The sequence below is a fragment of the Schistocerca serialis genome, chromosome 3 (genome assembly GCF_023864345.2).
Source record: "Schistocerca serialis cubense isolate TAMUIC-IGC-003099 chromosome 3, iqSchSeri2.2, whole genome shotgun sequence".
Classification (NCBI taxonomy): domain Eukaryota; kingdom Metazoa; phylum Arthropoda; class Insecta; order Orthoptera; family Acrididae; genus Schistocerca; species Schistocerca serialis.
The window spans coordinates 202,767,641-202,786,434 of record NC_064640.1 but is presented as its reverse complement, the minus strand read 5'-3'; the positions used below and the strand labels follow the sequence as shown (position 1 = coordinate 202,786,434).

Here is an 18,794-nt window from a genome sequence, read left to right as displayed (position 1 = left end):
TATATTTGGAGGTGGTAGTATGGACCAAAAGAAGAAAAAAGTATCCAACACACAGAGACTCTAAGGTGTATGCCCTAAAAGCTATGTTTACTAGGATTTTTTACTTCAAATGGTCGTTCCTGTCATTCGATGAATATTGACCATTCCTCCTGGGATGTACACAATGGTGTGTACGTGTATGTGTAACATCCAACATTGTCTTTTCGGTGTTTCGCTGTTCTTAGGCATTGTATATTTTCTCTGCTATTTCACTAACACCCGTCTTCGTGAGTCTTCGTGAATATCTATTACACGTCGTTCAACAGGCAAATCACATTATATTACCGAATTACTGTTCGGATTACTGTCAAAAGTATTTGCAACAAAACAAAATTTTAATAAACACATCACAAAAAATCTAAACACCACCTATATACTATCTTGTTTTGTTTCTATTCTACACACTTTCAAGGTTTTGTGGGTGTCCAGAAAGGCTGCGAGTCTTACCAGTCCCTTGTCGTGCACCGTAATATAAGAAGATAAAGTATATCTAATCCGGTCTACAGTCTTCTGGTGCTGCGCATCTCAGCACTGCTCGAGTCTTCGTAAGTCCATATTGGTTGGCGCTGTTGTAATTTTTATTCTAAATTCTACACACTACATACATATCATTGTACAAAACACCAAAATATGTACTGGTAACATTTAAATACAAAGGAACAGGTATCGGTGGGCAGAGGCCAAGCAAGGAAGCTACGGGGGCTTAATTTTTTGGAACTCTGTGTGCAGCTGTAGCCACTGTTGAACACAGTTCTGAGCCTCTTAGAAGTTTATACAAATCTTCTGAGGGAAATCACTCGCCCTAGCGCCTGCGCACGGTGGACAAAGTAATACTATCTGCTCTTGAGTCAGCCTGTCCGCAGTTAACCGTTTCTGACTGTCGCTTCCTAATTTTAAACAAATACTGCGGGTACTTACCATGGTCACTAATAAGATGTACCTTGTGCTGACATGGATTAAGTGTAATCTTTTCCTGACGTCAGGTAATATGCTATGAACTGTTCCAGCTTCTTTAAGTTCTCTACGAAATAAACCTGAGTGAACGCATTCTAAAGACGAGTTCGATAGCGAGGTTAAAATTGTGGTGTCACCGCCAGACACCACACTTGCTAGGTGGTAGCTTAAATCGGCCGCGGTCCATTTAGTACATGTCGGACCCGCGTGTCGCCACTGTGTGATCGCAGACCTAGTGCCACCACAAGGCAGGTCTCGAGAGACGATATAGCACTCGCCCCAGTTGTACGAGGAGATTGCTAGCGACCATACGGACGAAGCCTTCCTCTCATTTGCCGAGAGCCAGTTAGAATAGCCTTCTGCTAAGTCCATGGCTACGACCTAGCAAGGCGCCATTAGCCTTACCTACTTTGAGAGTTATAGTATAAATGTCTCAAGAAGAATGCTGTAGTCATCAAATAATAAAGTTAAGTATAAAGCAGCTACGTACTTTTCTTGCTACCATTCAATAGTTATCCTGTTCCAGAATTGACTCCCGTCGGCGTGAGTGTGTACGCGTGCCTTTCTATCGGCTACCCGTCACTGTGGACTGGCTGCCTTGTCAGTCCACTTCAAAAATAAAATTTAAAACAGGACAAAAGGGCAAAAGGACAGTAAACAATATTTTAGAAGTATCGCGGAGAGCACGGTTGCTGCTGCTTTAAAAGGAAAGGGTTTTTATTCAATTTGAATCTTTGTATATCAATGACTTTGTTGCTGTACAAATATGTTATAACTGTTGGGGCTTCGGTCACCCATCGAAGCGTTCGACAAGGATCCAGTATGCGGGAGATGTGCAAAACTGGGACACAAAAAGTCAGAATGCAGGCAGGAGAATCTTGTAGGCTGTATACCATCCAAACACAGAACTAGAACAGACGATAAGGCAGGGGGGCCATATAAACAGCTCTACGGAAGACAAATAGACCGCACCAAATACGATGTTCTGGAAAACATCCATTAATGAGTAGTGCTACCATAACCGTCAGAAGCCCATCCCCCTAACACACGCAGGTCCAGACGTAACTAATAACACAAACAGGCAAAGGTACAAATCGCCGTCGACTAGGATGAGACGCTGGCGGCGAGCCGTTGCCTAGCGGCAACGCATGGAGTTATTACAGCCCCCAAATGCAGATACTAATACTAATGTAGAACCTCATTTCTAGGAGACAATACAATTTAAGTGCTTCAGCATTACCGACTATATAGACGATATGTGCATGCAGGGAACAAACGAATATGAAGTGGGCAGGCAACTGAAACATCGCCTGTTTGATTGGGCCATCTTCCAGACTGGTCTCCTTTTACGAGTTCACGAACTGGAAGACGAAATACTACGAGACAGTTCAGAGAAATATAACGACGTCCTTCAACATCCTGAGAATGAAGATGTCACGGAGTTCACAGGAAATCCAACACCAGAGGCAAACACAAAGACAATGAACACTAACGGCACAACAAGTAGAATATGACACAACCAAACGTAGACCCTATATTACATCAGTTCGTTTTGTCTACGGGGGTAGCACACACAGTCACTACGAAAAATAAAACAGTAAGTTAGCTGAACAGGAAGACACATCCTGCACCGGCACAGCACCAGACACAACCACCCCAGAAACGGACATACAACAGTCACCATTCACGAACAAGTCCGTGGAAGAGATCAAAAACGAGTCACTATCAGGGGAAATGCTCAGCGAAAACACATCAAACTCCACACTACCAGAAACCATAAAGCACGAGAAACATGCTGCACTGCAAAATTACTCGAAATCTGAGCAACAAACAAACAGTCAAGAACACCAGCCAGACACAACCAAGGGCCCCCAGCTGAATACCGCTAATCACGTAAATTACGGACACTTAGAAGCTAACCTACGAGTTAGCAGACTAGAAACAAGGATATATTTCAAGCAGCTCTTCGCTATATAATACGAACTAACCATGAAAACGGGGATAAAATCTGCTTCCCAACTATATAACAAACTGACAGGATGATCCAAGCGTTGCCAACGAACCCCAAGGAACTACATAAGCTTTTAGGGGAGGCATATACGCGAAGGGGAGAGGGCCTAAACCTAGGGAAAGTATACAACGACTTCGTGAGAGCACATGGACATGTGTTTCTGGATTTTAAAGAAACCACACCCAAGTGTTTTCCCTTCACTATATATCTTTTATGAAGGTAATACAACTAAACTGCCCTAGTACCCTAGTAAACGTCGAACTAGGTAGGCTCTTGGAAGAAACAAAAGCAGACATCGCCTGCGTTCAGGAACCTTTTCTGCGAAGCGGGAAGATTTCAGGGCTCCCCTTACATTACATCACAATAGCAGGAACACCAAACGCGACAGCCGTGTTAATAGTAGTTACTAAAAACCTCATAGTAACACAGATCACCCAGTTTTGCTCTGAACACATAGCCACAGCAGAAATAACAGACGGACAGGATGTATGGCTCATGTCGGCTATTTACCCTCAGTATTCGTATGATATAGAACCTTCCTTAGACAAAATAAAAGACATTGCACGACACTCAGAAAGAAAAAGGCTGCTCATTCTGACCGATATCAACGCAAACTCTCACTTGCGGAACTCAGATAGAACTGACGACGGAGGACGTTGTAAATGAATGCAACCTCTTCATACTGAATAGGGAGGGTCAGCCACCGACCTATCGCGGAGACGCCGGTGATGTAAGTAACATAGACCTTTCTCTAGGGAACGCAAAATCTCTTTCACTAGTCAACACATGGAAAGTATTGGATACAGCCACACACAGCGGCAACAACGCAATCGTCATAACCACAGACAGATATGTCAATACACATAACATGGACCATGAACAGCAGCATTTACTCATAGGAAGAGCCGACTGGCAAAAAGTTCGAGATATTTTTGAGGCGCCGTCACTAAACATGTAACGCCGGAAATGCATATCCTCCTATTTCCATCTATTGTACTGTAAGTTTTTTTCCTTATTTTGTTACCTGAATATATGACGTTTCTGTGCCTTTTTACATTGTAATTGTTTTACTATTTGTATATATATATATATATATATATTTATGCATTTATGTCGATGTATAATTGGTTTGTTTCGTAAATATTATTTGTATTTTTACGCTGGGTCTTGCCTAGGGAAAACTGCTATCGAACGATTACATCGATAGGTCGTGAGAAGAATCAAAGTGTGTAGGATCTTTGGTAGTGTGAACTCTGCCGCGTGGAGCGCGGGCAGGGCAGAGAGAGTCTGGCGGGAGTAGCGAGTGGAGCAGGTGTTGTGTGACGCTCCCGCGAGTTGCCGCGCTTTCGGGGTTTGGCAGCATGTAATTGCGCTCGACTCGCGATGATAGTTTCTGACATGGTGTCGCGGACGGGAAGTATTAGCTGGCGCACATCAAGAGCCCGTTTCGCCTGGTGACCGTGTCGAGAAGAAGGCGCGCCAACATCCAGCTTCTGCAACAGCGACGGCCGACAATGAGTGACTGTCGCCACCTCCTCGATCGACGGCTTCAAACCTTCAATCAACCAACAAGGAAGACTAAAAGCACGTAAAGTTTCAGAACTGTATGGCAGACCTCAGCTTTTCAAATTGTTCCATTTGCCTCGCAAAATTACAGCAACTTAGCATGAACCTTTGTTGCTCATTGTCCCAATTGCATTGCCAAGCAGGGTCCCTTCCTTTTCCGAAATGAGCCCGAGGGTCGTTGAAATTCAAACGCCAGCATCATTCGATTTCACTGCTTTAATTTCAAAGTTCAGCTGGCTACAATAGTTAGATTACACAAGCACAAATTAAGAGTGCGAGTTTTGTTACCGTATTTTAGCTTACCTGTGACTGCAGCTCAGCTTGGTACGTACTAAATTTTACTATTGTTAATTGTTCAGAATCGTTTAATTCAAGTTCAAAGTTAAATCTCTTCTTTCTAAATTGCGTAGATTCAAGTAGCTTTAGAAATGATTGTTGAGGTAGTCCAAGACTAACTGTATTTCGATGTGCTTCAGAAAGAAAGCTCACTATTAACTTCAGTCACTAAATTAACTCTCGATTTTCCGGTTTCATTAATTCTTTTGCTAAATTAAATGTAGCGAAATTTATTACTTCTGACAAACTTTCAGTTTTCACGCTACACGTGTCAACCTTCAGTTGCCACGCTTCTAGTGCTAATTATATGTGTAATAACCTTTCTTTTTCAGTTATTATAGTAATTGTCCATAGGACTGGCGGCCGTAATTTCCCCCAAATCTCAAATATCTAATTACCGCTAGTTGATTGTTAACGTAACGGCCGCACATTTACTTTCTTTATTAACTTTATCCCTATTTCAAAATTAATTTCCACCAGTTTCACTTGCATTTGTCCTTTCATTTAGATGTAACCCTTTCCTCCCTCTTTACCGACAGGTTAACTTCGGTGACGATTGCTTTTCCAAAATTCCCATTAGGTACACGCGGTTTCATTTTTCACTGTCATTAAGGTCGATAAGTGAGGGGGAGGTTACACGTGGCGACCGTGACAGGACTCGAACCTGCAATCTTCGGATTTGAGGTTATTCTGGACACGAATTTTGCATTGTGCAAATCTCGTAACAAAGTACTGGTTACGAAGTGGTCGATATGTCGGCGAGAATATTAGTGTGAGGAATCCTAATTAGATTTGATATTTGTTATTTATATTGGAAATTATTAAAATGAGTGAAGGCAACAATTACCAAAATTTGGTAGACTTGGATGCAGAACAATCGGTCGAACAGTGGGAAACGCGCACCGCGGTACCCATTGTTCAGGGGCAGGCGGCTAGCATGAAAGACGCGACCGCCGAAACGCAACAAAGAGTGGAAATGGAATTCCAAACTTTAGAAATTGTTTCGGAATCGGAAGTGAAAATCAAATCTGAATCCCTTGATGACGAATACGGGGGGCAATTAAAGAGGAAGCCGCTGCGGGAGTAAAACCGGTAGTTTCCGGGAATTTAACTGATTTATTGAATGTTTTGATTAACGCAATCAGGAGTCAATCGGCAGAAATTAAAGCTCTGTCTGCCAAGCAAGAAGCTCAGGCTGCCAAGCAAGATGATCAGGCTGCCAAGCAAGAAGCTCAGGCTGCCAAGCAAGAAGCTCAGGCTGTCAAGCAAGAAGCTCAGGCTGCCAAGCAAGAAACTCAGGCTGCCAAGCAAGAAGCTCAGGCTGCCAAGCGAGTAGCTCAGTCTGAAAAAATTGAACGAATGCTAGACAATCAGAACAAATCTATTAATGTTGTTAACAACAATGTTGAAGTTGTTAACACAAAAGTTGATAAAATCAAAGACGATATTGTCGTGATTAATACCGAAATCGGTAATCTTAAACAGGAAATGATAGGCGTTCAGGCGGAAATTGCAAGCATAAATACTCGTTTTGATTCCGAAATTAGCAGAATCGAGAAAAGTGTAGGAGACGCAGTTGCTCCGATCATCGAGAATAAGGTGACGGAACAAATTCAATTAGTGAGGAAAGAGGATCAACAGAAGGTGGAAACTTTAAAGGCTTTAGTATCCGAAGTAGATACCAAAGTGACGAAGCAGGCTAATACCTGCGAAGAGAAAAAGAGGGAAGTGGAAACGCTTGCGACAACCACTTGCCAAGTGATTACGAGGGTGTCGGAATTAGAAAGGAAACTTGACGAAAAACAGAGCTATGTGCCAATCTGTGCACATAGTACGGAGTTGTTGACGAAAGAGGAGCGGTTCGACCCCTTGAAAAAAGGCGGTATACACCCGACGGATTTCATTAAAAATTGTGAAAGAGTTTTACCCAGATCATGGACTAATGAGAGCAAAATTAATGCGGTTATTGATGTGTTGGCTGGTGATGCCGAGCGTTGGGGCTTAAACCTCAACATTACGAACCTGACTTTTGACGAGTTTAGAAATTTGTTTCTGGCTGAATACTGGTCAGAGCAGAAACAGCAAGGTGTCTGGCGCGAATTTGTCGTATCGAGGCCTTTCGATGCGAATTCGCGCGTTTCGATGAAGGAGTTTTGTGAGGGCTGGATCCGCAAGTTGGAATATTTGCGTGACCGCCGCTCGGAATCCGAAATAGTCTGGGAACTCTACAAGAAGCTTCCAGATGATACAAAACGATACGTAGGAAGCAATTACAGGACAATCAATGATTTCCTGGAAAGAGTGGAGGACGAGGACAATTGGCGCAATAATCGCGACAGTGGCAGAGGCCGTGGTAACAACAACGGGTACCACAGCAACCACAACAACGATAACCACAGGAATAATGCATACCGCAACCATGGCAGCAATAACAATAATGGTTCGGACCGTAATAACAATCGGTACAATGCAAATAATAACAGGAATGACGGAAACCAGTATCATACTAACGTGATACGGGCTTCACAGAATAGTAATAACGCCAGAGGGTGTGATCAGCCGCCTCAGCAGCATCCGGAGAGCGTATCTGCTGGGACGAGACAGGGAAACCATTAGCCGCGCCGGTGAGGGGCCGACCAGGCGTGGAGAAATTTTGGCGGCCCAATAACAGGAGAAAACCCAGGTGTCGTCGTTATGAAAATTCCGTGTGGAATAATCAACGGCGGGAGAGTGTGCCAGTGTTAGGAGAAAGGAGTGCGCCCACAAGTAGTAGATCAACTGTATACACGGCAGTAGAAAATACATTCACTGTCAGTGAGAACAATTTAAGTAGTGTGCCGGAAATCGATTATAAAGGGGCAGCTGTAATACCCACAGCGGAACTGGAAATTGACTTTAAGAATGATTCGCAATTGTTGAGAGAAGATCAGATGTCGGATAACACGTCCGTCATTGAGAGAGGGGATGCAGAGAGGGATGAGGTCTGGTTAAGGCAGTTCGGTCGCTTATACGACGAACTAAGAGATTATAGGGGCCTGTACGGGAGAAGCATTTATGGAGAGCGCGGGCAGAATTTGCCGCGTCTCGTCCCACAGGAAGATAGTATTTGTGAAGTGATGGAAAGTTCTGGCCCTAACCGGCAGACTTTACCAGAAATAGTTGATGTTAATGGGGAGCACGAGCAAGATTCGTCGTGTTTCGTCCCGCAGGAGTTAGATGTTGAAGTAGTAACGGGAAGTTCTGGCCCTAACCGGCAGACTTTACCGAAAGTTATAGTGACAGAAGTAGCCGACCCATCCGACGCAAACCTCCAGTTTAAACGTTGCGAGAGTATTAAGGAGAAAGATTACGAAAATTTTAGTGATAGCCGGACACGATTGGTAGAAAAGCACATAGATTACAGCGTGTATGAGGTTAGAGCTGACATTATACAGTCAGACGATAGCAGTGTGTGTTGCGCAGATCCAGAGGAAGTAATTGCAGATACTACTGGGCACATTCCTCCAGGTAGATTGGCAGATGAGATCGGTCTGACCAAAGAGGAATCAACGAAGGTGACAATTAGTGAATCGATAGCAAAGCAACACTCACTAGTTGACGAGTTACAGGATAAGGTTTCGGTATTGGAGGCGAAGCTACAGACTAAGCCTCAGGACAAACGTGTTGAAATTAAAACTGTATGTGAACAGAGGCTGAAAAAGCCGCCAGATAAACCGGATTTAGGATCAAAGCCGGATGGTTTTTTTCTGGAATGACCTGGATATAGACGAGGATTTACTGTGGGAAAATAAAGAAACAGTCGAGGACAAGTGTAGACAGATAGTAGTGTCTGTTAATATGCACGACCTACAACTAAACGTGTTGATTGACACCGGTACAGAATTGAGTGCTGTATCTGGGAAAATATTTGAGTTACTGAAAGACAGACCCGGCATCGTAGTTATGCCAGTAACAGGAGTGAAAATTATCGGTGCTACTGGGAAGGCCAGTAAACCGGTCACAAAACAGATTTTTGTCAACTTCGAGATATGTGGGGCACGATTTGAACAAGAGTTTGTCGTCGTGCCAGACTTAACTACGGAAGTAATTATCGGGTTAGATTGGCTATTAAAGTACCGTGCAGTGATTAACTGCGAAAGCAAAACTTTGACATGTATGTCACTAGATAAAACAATAGTAGTTAGCTTTGACGAGGCAGGAGACGGTGTGCATAGGCAATACCAGCCTATACACATTGTTAACTGGCCGGATGACATTGACATAGGAATGAGTTTGAACTGCCGTAACATGAGGAATTTCGGCATTGACAAAAGTGTAGAAAGTGAATTGGAAGAGGTAATCAAATTCCCTCCACGGATTGACATTAGTATTGGTGTGAAAAAAGATCGTTTGCGAGAAGTAATGAAGCTAAGAGCCAATGCACGCATACGTCGTCATGACGCTAAAGCGCGTTATGCTAAGGTTGCAATCGGAGATTCAGTACTTGTAAAAGCTCATGAGAAATCGAGCGAGATAGACAATGAAATCTCTAAATTTAAGTTTGTTAAAGAAGTTGTAATTAACAAGTAATTAAATTTTACTAAATGATTTAAGAGAGAGTGATTATTAATCAATCGAAAAATCCAAGCTGCTAGTTTAAGTTTTCAGCTGAGTCACAGCAGATTAAGCAATGTAAATATGATTTTGTAACTAGCTGCAAGATTTCATGAATATGTGTCTTACTAGTCATTGCCGATGTACTTAGACGCTGTTTTAAGTTTCAGGCTAGTACATGCGTGTGATGATGGACAGTGTTGAGTTATCCACTGTGATAGTATTAAGGGACTCCTTGAGATTACTCGGGAGTAAGTTTCTCCCAAAGAATTCAGTGAAGCGGACGTTCTGGAAATGCCGTTACACAGGACGAGTGAGATCAAGCGTGCCGCACAGGCGGGCGCAACAATACTGGCGAGGCGGAGTCGTTGTCGGCTCTTGTGCCGTTGTCGGCTCTTGTGCCGCTGTTGGCATTCTTTGTACTTGCGAGTACGAAAGGCGGAATAGCTTTTCTTCCCTGACAGCTGATGTGAAAGAATTCTGCCACAATATTTATGTTTTTTTTTCGATCTGATGTGTGTTATTTTCTTGTTTAGCGTTTAATGGACTCCTATGACGAGAATATTAATTATAAAAGGGTTACGTAAAAATGTGTATTCTATGTAATTAATTATTAATTTGCGTATTTTGATCTACCTGTTTTTATGACCATGTACTCTGATTAATTTTGTAAATAGTATTCCATTTCTTGATAGTGTTGCGAATTTTAATGATTTTGAAGTAGCTAAACCATTTTCTATGCTTTCTATGAATTTTAATATGTTGTCAACCTTTTTTATTTTGTGCAAGATGACAGAGTGGAATAAGATTAGGACTGTCTCCACTCAAATTTTATGGTCTAAAAATTGATTTATGCTTAATTAGACGAATGCTAAATTTTGATGATGTTTTGAGCATATGCATTTCCGCTGTTTCTTTTTTGGGACATTTTCTGAGTCTGATTAGGTTACACGAACATCCTCAGACAATGTGGGGCACGTGTAACGCCGGAAATGCATATCCTCCTATTTCCATCTATTGTACTGTAAGTTTTTTTCCTTATTTTGTTACCTGAATATATGACGTTTCTGTGCCTTTTTACATTGTAATTGTTTTACTATTTGTATATATATATATATATATATATATATATATATATATATATTTATGCATTTATGTCGATGTATAATTGTTTTGTTTCGTAAATATTATTTGTATTTTTACGCTGGGTCTTGCCTAGGGAAAACTGCTATCGAACGATTACATCGATAGGTCGTGAGAAGAATCAAAGTGTGTAGGATCTTTGGTAGTGTGAACTCTGCCGCGTGGAGCGCGGGCAGGGCAGAGAGAGTCTGGCGGGAGTAGCGAGTGGAGCAGGTGTTGTGTGACGCTCCCGCGAGTTGCCGCGCTTTCGGGGTTTGGCAGCATGTAATTGCGCTCGACTCGCGATGATAGTTTCTGACATGGTGTCGCGGACGGGAAGTATTAGCTGGCGCACATCAAGAGCCCGTTTCGCCTGGTGACCGTGTCGAGAAGAAGGCGCGCCAACATCCAGCTTCTGCAACAGCGACGGCCGACAATGAGTGACTGTCGCCACCTCCTCGATCGACGGCTTCAAACCTTCAATCAACCAACAAGGAAGACTAAAAGCACGTAAAGTTTCAGAACTGTATGGCAGACCTCAGCTTTTCAAATTGTTCCATTTGCCTCGCAAAATTACAGCAACTTAGCATGAACCTTTGTTGCTCATTGTCCCAATTGCATTGCCAAGCAGGGTCCCTTCCTTTTCCGAAATGAGCCCGAGGGTCGTTGAAATTCAAACGCCAGCATCATTCGATTTCACTGCTTTAATTTCAAAGTTCAGCTGGCTACAATAGTTAGATTACACAAGCACAAATTAAGAGTGCGAGTTTTGTTACCGTATTTTAGCTTACCTGTGACTGCAGCTCAGCTTGGTACGTACTAAATTTTACTATTGTTAATTGTTCAGAATCGTTTAATTCAAGTTCAAAGTTAAATCTCTTCTTTCTAAATTGCGTAGATTCAAGTAGCTTTAGAAATGATTGTTGAGGTAGTCCAAGACTAACTGTATTTCGATGTGCTTCAGAAAGAAAGCTCACTATTAACTTCAGTCACTAAATTAACTCTCGATTTTCCGGTTTCATTAATTCTTTTGCTAAATTAAATGTAGCGAAATTTATTACTTCTGACAAACTTTCAGTTTTCACGCTACACGTGTCAACCTTCAGTTGCCACGCTTCTAGTGCTAATTATATGTGTAATAACCTTTCTTTTTCAGTTATTATAGTAATTGTCCATAGGACTGGCGGCCGTAATTTCCCCCAAATCTCAAATATCTAATTACCGCTAGTTGATTGTTAACGTAACGGCCGCACATTTACTTTCTTTATTAACTTTATCCCTATTTCAAAATTAATTTCCACCAGTTTCACTTGCATTTTTCCTTTCATTTAGATGTAACCCTTTCCTCCCTCTTTACCGACAGGTTAACTTCGGTGACGATTGCTTTTCCAAAATTCCCATTAGGTACACGCGGTTTCATTTTTCACTATCATTAAGGTCGATAAGTGAGGGGGAGGTTACAAACACTGTTCAAGGCAGTATAGATTACAAAACGCATGTACTGACAGAGGTCCTACAAAGAGCACAGGAAGCAGCTACCACGGGCAAAAGCTGGGTGGGGACAGAAACAACCGTGGTCGACGGAACTGGCGAGATTAAGGAAGGATTTACGGGACAAAAGAAAGTACTACCAACAAGCAAAGACAGCTCCTGAAAGACAGATAAGACTTGATCTGTATCGTGACGCTAAACGAGAACACCAAAAACAACTAAAGACAACAACGCAAGACTACTAGACCAATTTCATCCAAACCCAGCTACAGAACGACATCTGGGGACAACCTTTCAAAATAGAAACAGAACGAGTTAAGACACCGATAGTTCTGTCAACACTAAAACAAGCTGACGGCACAATGACCAGAGGATGGAGAAGCACAGCAGAATATCTTCTGAACAGGCTCCTCCCAGATGACGACCCCGCACAAGACGAGCGACATCACGCTGACCTAAGAGAAAGTATGAGGCAATCATACATCAATGACAGTGTAACCATACCATTCTCACAAGAAGAAGTTGCGACGGGAATCAGCAGGATTAAAAACCGAAAAGCACCCGGCCCAGACAAAATACTTTCAGAAACATTGAAACGAACAGTAACACAAATCACACCTTTTCTTACTAACATGTTCAACGAGGCACTAGTAACTGGCAGGATTCCAAACCTCTGGAACACTACTAATGAAGTAATAATCAGAAAATCACAAGACAAAGAACTAACAGACCTCAAGACGTACCGACCGATTTGCCTATTAGACACTCTCGCCAAGGTACAGGAAAGGCCCCTGTGTGACCGCTTACAATTGCACAGAAGCCTCCTCGGGTTCCCCATCAAGCATCAGTGACAAATACGTGGCGGCCATACTAATCGACATAGCTGGGGCTTTTGACAACTTGTGGTGGCCATCCCTCTTCACCAGGTTAAGGGAAGTGAGGCTATCAGCTTCCCTCTACAATAGCCTCCTCGACTTCTGCAGAGGCGGAGTGGCGGAGTGGAGGGCTGGTACACGCAAGGTTGTCAAGAGAATAACGAAAGGATGTCCACAGGGCTCGATATGCGGACCAATGTTCTGGGATATCGTTATCGAGCCCTTGCTGAACACGCTGCGCGGTGACTATAGGGTAAGAGGCTTGGTGGCGTACGCAGATGACCTGCTCGTAGTGGTGTCAGCCAACTCTAGAACAGCACTAGAGGCAAAATGCACGCAACTGCTTCAGAAAATTAATATTTAGTGCAAAGAAAATAAATTAAAAATCGCTCCCAACAAAACTGTATATTTACTGCTCAGAAGGACACTACAGAGGAATCCAATTCTAAAATTAGATAATACAAGCATACATAGGAAGCAAGCCACACGTTATCTAGGACTGTATCTTGACGAAAAACAGATTTTCAACTATCACATCAAACTGACAATTGACAAAGCCTCAAAAATTATGCACAAACTAGCAACACTCAACACAACTCAGTATAAATTACCTATTAAGAGCATAAGGACCTACCACATTGTGATATTTGATGCCATCGCATGCTTCGCCGCAAGTGCGTGGGCTCACAGACTGAACATACAGATTAACAAGACAATTGAAGACAAAGTCAATGTAGTGTAATCCTGAGAATGAGCGCAGCCTTCAAACCCACATCACTAGAGGCACTTTGCGTTGTGATGGGGACCTGTCCTATAGACATAACCCTCCCGCCGGAGGTTCGAGCCCCTCCCTCGGGCATGGTTGTTTGTGTTGTTTCTAGCATACGTTAGTTTAAATTATATTAAGCAGTGTGTAAGTCTAGGAACCGATAACCTAAGCAGTTTGGTTCCTTAGGAATTCACACACATTTGAACATAGACATAACAATATGGTATAGAGCTGCCCTTTTCTGGCTTAAGAGGGACAGGCTTGATAACGTCACCGAAATTACAGGAACCAACATTATGAACAAAACACAAATGAAACAATGGCAAAATCAAACATTGCAGGGAGAGTGGGACGCATCCGACAAGGGAAGTCGAGTATACTCTTTCTTTCCTGACGTGTGCGAAAGATTACAACTGAAACATGTCGACCCCAGCCGGGGGACTGTCCATTTCCTGACAGGCCACGGGCCATATCCGATACATTTAAACCGTGTGGGACTAACGATTAAATATGCGTTTGCGGAGAAACTGGGACACCAGAACATGTCACACTTCTATGCAACACGCTTGCACAAGTGAGACCTATACAGAACGACAGTGACACCGCCAGAATAATACGTAATTCCGATGACTGGAACACAATAAATAGCGTAGCCGATATTGTATCGAACACACTGCATGAAGAATACAAGCGCCAAAACCATTATGGAAGAAGGCGTAGACAATCAGAAACAACACAACAAACCACATGGGAGGACACAAACCACAAGGGAGGACACAAGATTCCGAAACCGAGGAAGGAACCAACACACTAAGTGAACATGACTCAGAAGGGATCAACACGTAAGGGACCCAAGCCAACAACGCATGACACTGCATGCCACAACACAGTCACAAACAATACAACAGGCAGTAAAAATCATAAAACAAACAAACACCGACACCACATACTAAGACTCTAGTAATAACGTAACGTCGCTTGGGAGGAGAAGGCTCGAAGAATTCTATTCTGAGTCTCCTACTCCCCAATGACATGTTGCATAGCGTTCAAAGTATACTGCACACAAGAAGTAATGTATTGTTTGTTTTATTATGTGTAGATAGAAGTATATCCTCTTCTCTATTTAAAGCTACAGTGAATTAATTTTCTACATCAAATATATTTTCTAATAAAGTACGTATAAGACTAAAAATGTAATGTATTAATTTATTTAAGGAATAATACATTCAGGTAGCAACGAACTACATTCTATTTCTATTAACAAATTTACAAACATGAGTGTATTTCTCACGTAAAGCTAAAATTCATGTTTTCCATGCATCAAATATTCAGTCAGTATTTAATCTGTTTAATACCAGGCGTATGTATCTAAAGTATCACGTAGAATATACCGCAACTACCAACAATAGGACAAACAAACAGCTGCTGGATAGAATGTAGTGTTCTGATTTGCAACACTCCCAGGAATATGCCAATACACGCAAACACAGTAAACATACATTAGCACAAACCATTTCAGATGAGAATAGCTTGAGGTTGTACCCAGACCTTCTCACCTGAAATAGATAGAAATAGGCCATTACAAACCAACATGCTACAAGGCTGTATTACACATCCAGATACAGTATATCACTTCCCTCTACATACTGTAAATTATTTTCACCACACTTATTTTATTACATTTATCTTTTTATTTTTCTTTGACATTTGCTTAGTATAAATTATATTCTCATCAACTAGGCAGAAACAAGTTATATAGAACCATTTTAACAACTGTTAACCACTCAATTCGCTCTAAGCTTAGAGAAATTTTTATGTATTATGTTCTTTATATTATAAAATGAGAAGTGTTTGCTATTGGATTCCGATGCATCCGATCCATCTTACATTTCCAGGCGGTGGGTTACTCTATACTGTTAATGAAATAAATAAATAAATTTTTAAGTTCGCCCCACTCACGCTGCCATTTATTTGCCAAATTCAGATGGCTCTGAGCACTATGGGACTTAACATCTGAGGTCATCAGTCCCCTAGAACTTAGAACTACTTAAACCTAACTAACCTAAGGACATCACACACATCCATACCCGAGGCAGGATTCGAACCTGAGACCGTAGCGGTCACACGGTTCCAGACTGAAGCGCCTAGAACCGCTCGGCCACTCCGACCGGCATTTATTTGCCTTCCCGAGTCTTAGACTACCATTCTAGAAACTATCGTTTCGAAGTCGCTGTTTACGTCTCCACCGCGCAGCCCCTACGAAGCAGCTATTATCTTCTAATTACATCGAGTGGGCGTACTCCAGAAACGACAAACAACGCTTCAGCCGGTGTAGTCCTGAGAACATTAGGAGCAGACTTGGTTGCACTTACCAAACAGTATCGCAACAGATGCACCCATACACTGGCTCCAAAAATGACTACTGCATTGAAGATGGCGTCATGACACACACGTACTGCTGGCATCGGTATTCTACAGTATAGGCACGGACTATCACGAGCACAATTTTGACTGAACTGGCGTAATTGTGGACATATGCGACAAAAATTCATTTTCTCATCAATACGCAAACCCACAGAAGCTCACCGAACATTATACTATACACCCCTTTAAAAGAGGAGACTGGCCGCTTTATAACACTGTAGGACTGGTCACATGAGTCATAGCAGTTAAATGTTGTGTAGCCCCCCCCCCCCCCCCTTCAAGAACGGAAAAACTGGTAGAAGTCGAATATCAGCTTGGATTCTGGAGCAACGTTGGAACACACGAGACAACACTGACCTTAAGAAAAGACAAACCTACGTTTACACCATTTGTAGATTTGGGGAAAGCATTTGACAATGTTGACTGGAATATGTTCTTTAAATTTCTGATGGAGTTGGGTAGAATTCGTGTAGCGAAAGGTAATTTCCAACTTGTACGGAAGCCAGACGGCAGATGTAAACAGTGGTTGAGACGGGATTGAGACAGGGTTGTAACCTATCCCCGATCTTATTGTGTCTATACATTGAGCAAGCTGTGAAGGAAACCAGGCGAAATCTGGGAAGGGAATTAAAGTTCAGAGGGAATAAATAAACACTTTCTTCTGTCGATGACTTTGATGCTTCTGACAGAATTACAAAGGACCTGGAAGTGCAGCTGAATAGAGTGGACGGTGTCTTGGAAGTGAAATATATGGTGAACATTAAGAAAAGCGAAATGAGGATGTTGGAATGTAGCGAAATTCAGTCCGGCGATGCTGAGGGATTTAGATTAGGAAATGAGACACTTAAATTAATAGATAAGTTCTTCTATTTGGGCAGCAAAATAAGGGATGATGGCCGAAGTAGAGAGGATATAATCCTATAATCCGTAGTTTATCTTTTCTGAGGGTATCTGTGTGGAGTATAGCCTTTTATGGAAGTTAAACGTGGACAATAAACAGTTTAGACAAGAAGAGAATAGAAGCTTTTGAATGTGTGTTACAGAAGAATTCTGAGTGTTAGGGGGAATGCTCAACAAATGACGAGGTTCTGAATAAAATTGGGGAGAAAAGAAATTTGTGACACAACACGACCAAAAGAAGGGATCAGTTGACAGGACACATTCTGAGACATAAAGGAATCGTCACTTTAGTACTGCAGGGAAATATGGGGGGTAAAAACTGCGGAGGTAGACCGAGAGACGAGTACAGTAAGCAGGTGTAAATGGAAGTGGCCTATAGTACTTATTCGGAGATGAAGAGGTTGGTAGAGGATAGAGTAGCTTGGAGAGCTGCATCAAGTCAGTCGTCGGAATGAAGACCACAACAACAACAACACAAGAATCAGTTAGCAGTCATCTCTTTTCCCCACTTTGTCACACACATGAGCACCTTCATATATCCTTTACCTCCCGTAAACTAAACGTCAACAACCCCATTGTTTTCCCCCTAATTACGAAACATGCCGTGCTGCCGCTCCTTTATCGACACATCTCACAAACTCTACACTTACACACTGGCTATACCCTCTCCCACCACAATGTTAACAGACTCCCACTTCCTGACATCCGTCCCTCGTATCAGATTTAAGCCGCTACCTCTATTCCTTCCCTATTTTTCAGGGCTCCCTTTCCTTCCTTATCTTTCCTCCTCTTTACCTTAGCCTGCCCCCCACCTGTACCTTGAACCCGGTGTTTTCCGACAAATCGTCCTCCCGCATTCTACCTGTCCACTCCACGCAACCTACGTGTACCACATATCTCAACAAATATTTAACAGCCCCAAAGAACCAAACCGTATTCCCTCTTCTCACTACTCCTACCATATTCAGGTCACTCCCATTAAACAGTAGTGAAGTACAACGCACTGAAGTGTTTGTTTTAAATTTCTCACAACTAATTATCTCTGTTTCTAAATATCAGACGACGGTTTCCTAAGTCTTATTTTAAATATCACCAATGAAAATCGTTTTTAATTTAGTTTAAAACAATTTTGTGTAGTTCATCTATTTCAAAAATACACTCCTGGAAATTGAAATAAGAACACCGTGAATTCATTGTCCTAGGAAGGGGAAACCTTATTGACACATTCCTGGGGTCAGATACATCACATGATCACACTGACAGAACCACAGGCACATAGACACAGGCAACAGAGCATGCACAATGTCGGCACTAGTACAGTGTATATCCACCTTTCGCAGCAATGCAGGCTGCTATTCTCCCATGGAGACGATCGTAGAGATGCTGGATGTAGTCCTGTGGAACGGCTTGCCATGCCAATTCCACCTGGCGCCTCAGTTGGACCAGCGTTCGTGCTGGACGTGCAGACCGCGTGAGACGACGCTTCATCCAGTCCCAAACATGCTCAATGGGGGACAGATCCGGAGATCTTGCTGGCCAGGGTAGTTGACGTACAACTTCTAGAGCACGTTGGGTGGCACGGGATACATGCGGACGTGCATTGTCCTGTTGGAACAGCAAGTTCCCTTGCCGGTCTAGGAATGGTAGAACGATGGGTTCGATGACGGTTTGGATGTACCGTGCACTATTCAGTGTCCCCTCGACGATCACCAGT

General features: G+C 42.6%; 1 protein-coding gene across 3 annotated transcripts in view; it reads right to left on the bottom strand.

Moving 5' to 3' along the window:
* Window positions 1–18,794, bottom strand: part of LOC126469917 (ras-related protein Rab-3) — an 853,612-nt gene that overhangs the window by 662,433 nt on the left and 172,385 nt on the right. Inside the window, exon 2 of one of the 3 annotated variants that reach the window (XM_050097304.1) lies at window positions 15,268–15,312. The exons of the other annotated variants lie outside the window; for them this stretch is intronic. Within the exon in view, the coding sequence (XP_049953261.1) occupies window positions 15,268–15,312 (45 nt within the window). The remainder of the gene's footprint in view (window positions 1–15,267; window positions 15,313–18,794) is intronic. 3 annotated transcript variants of the gene reach the window in all.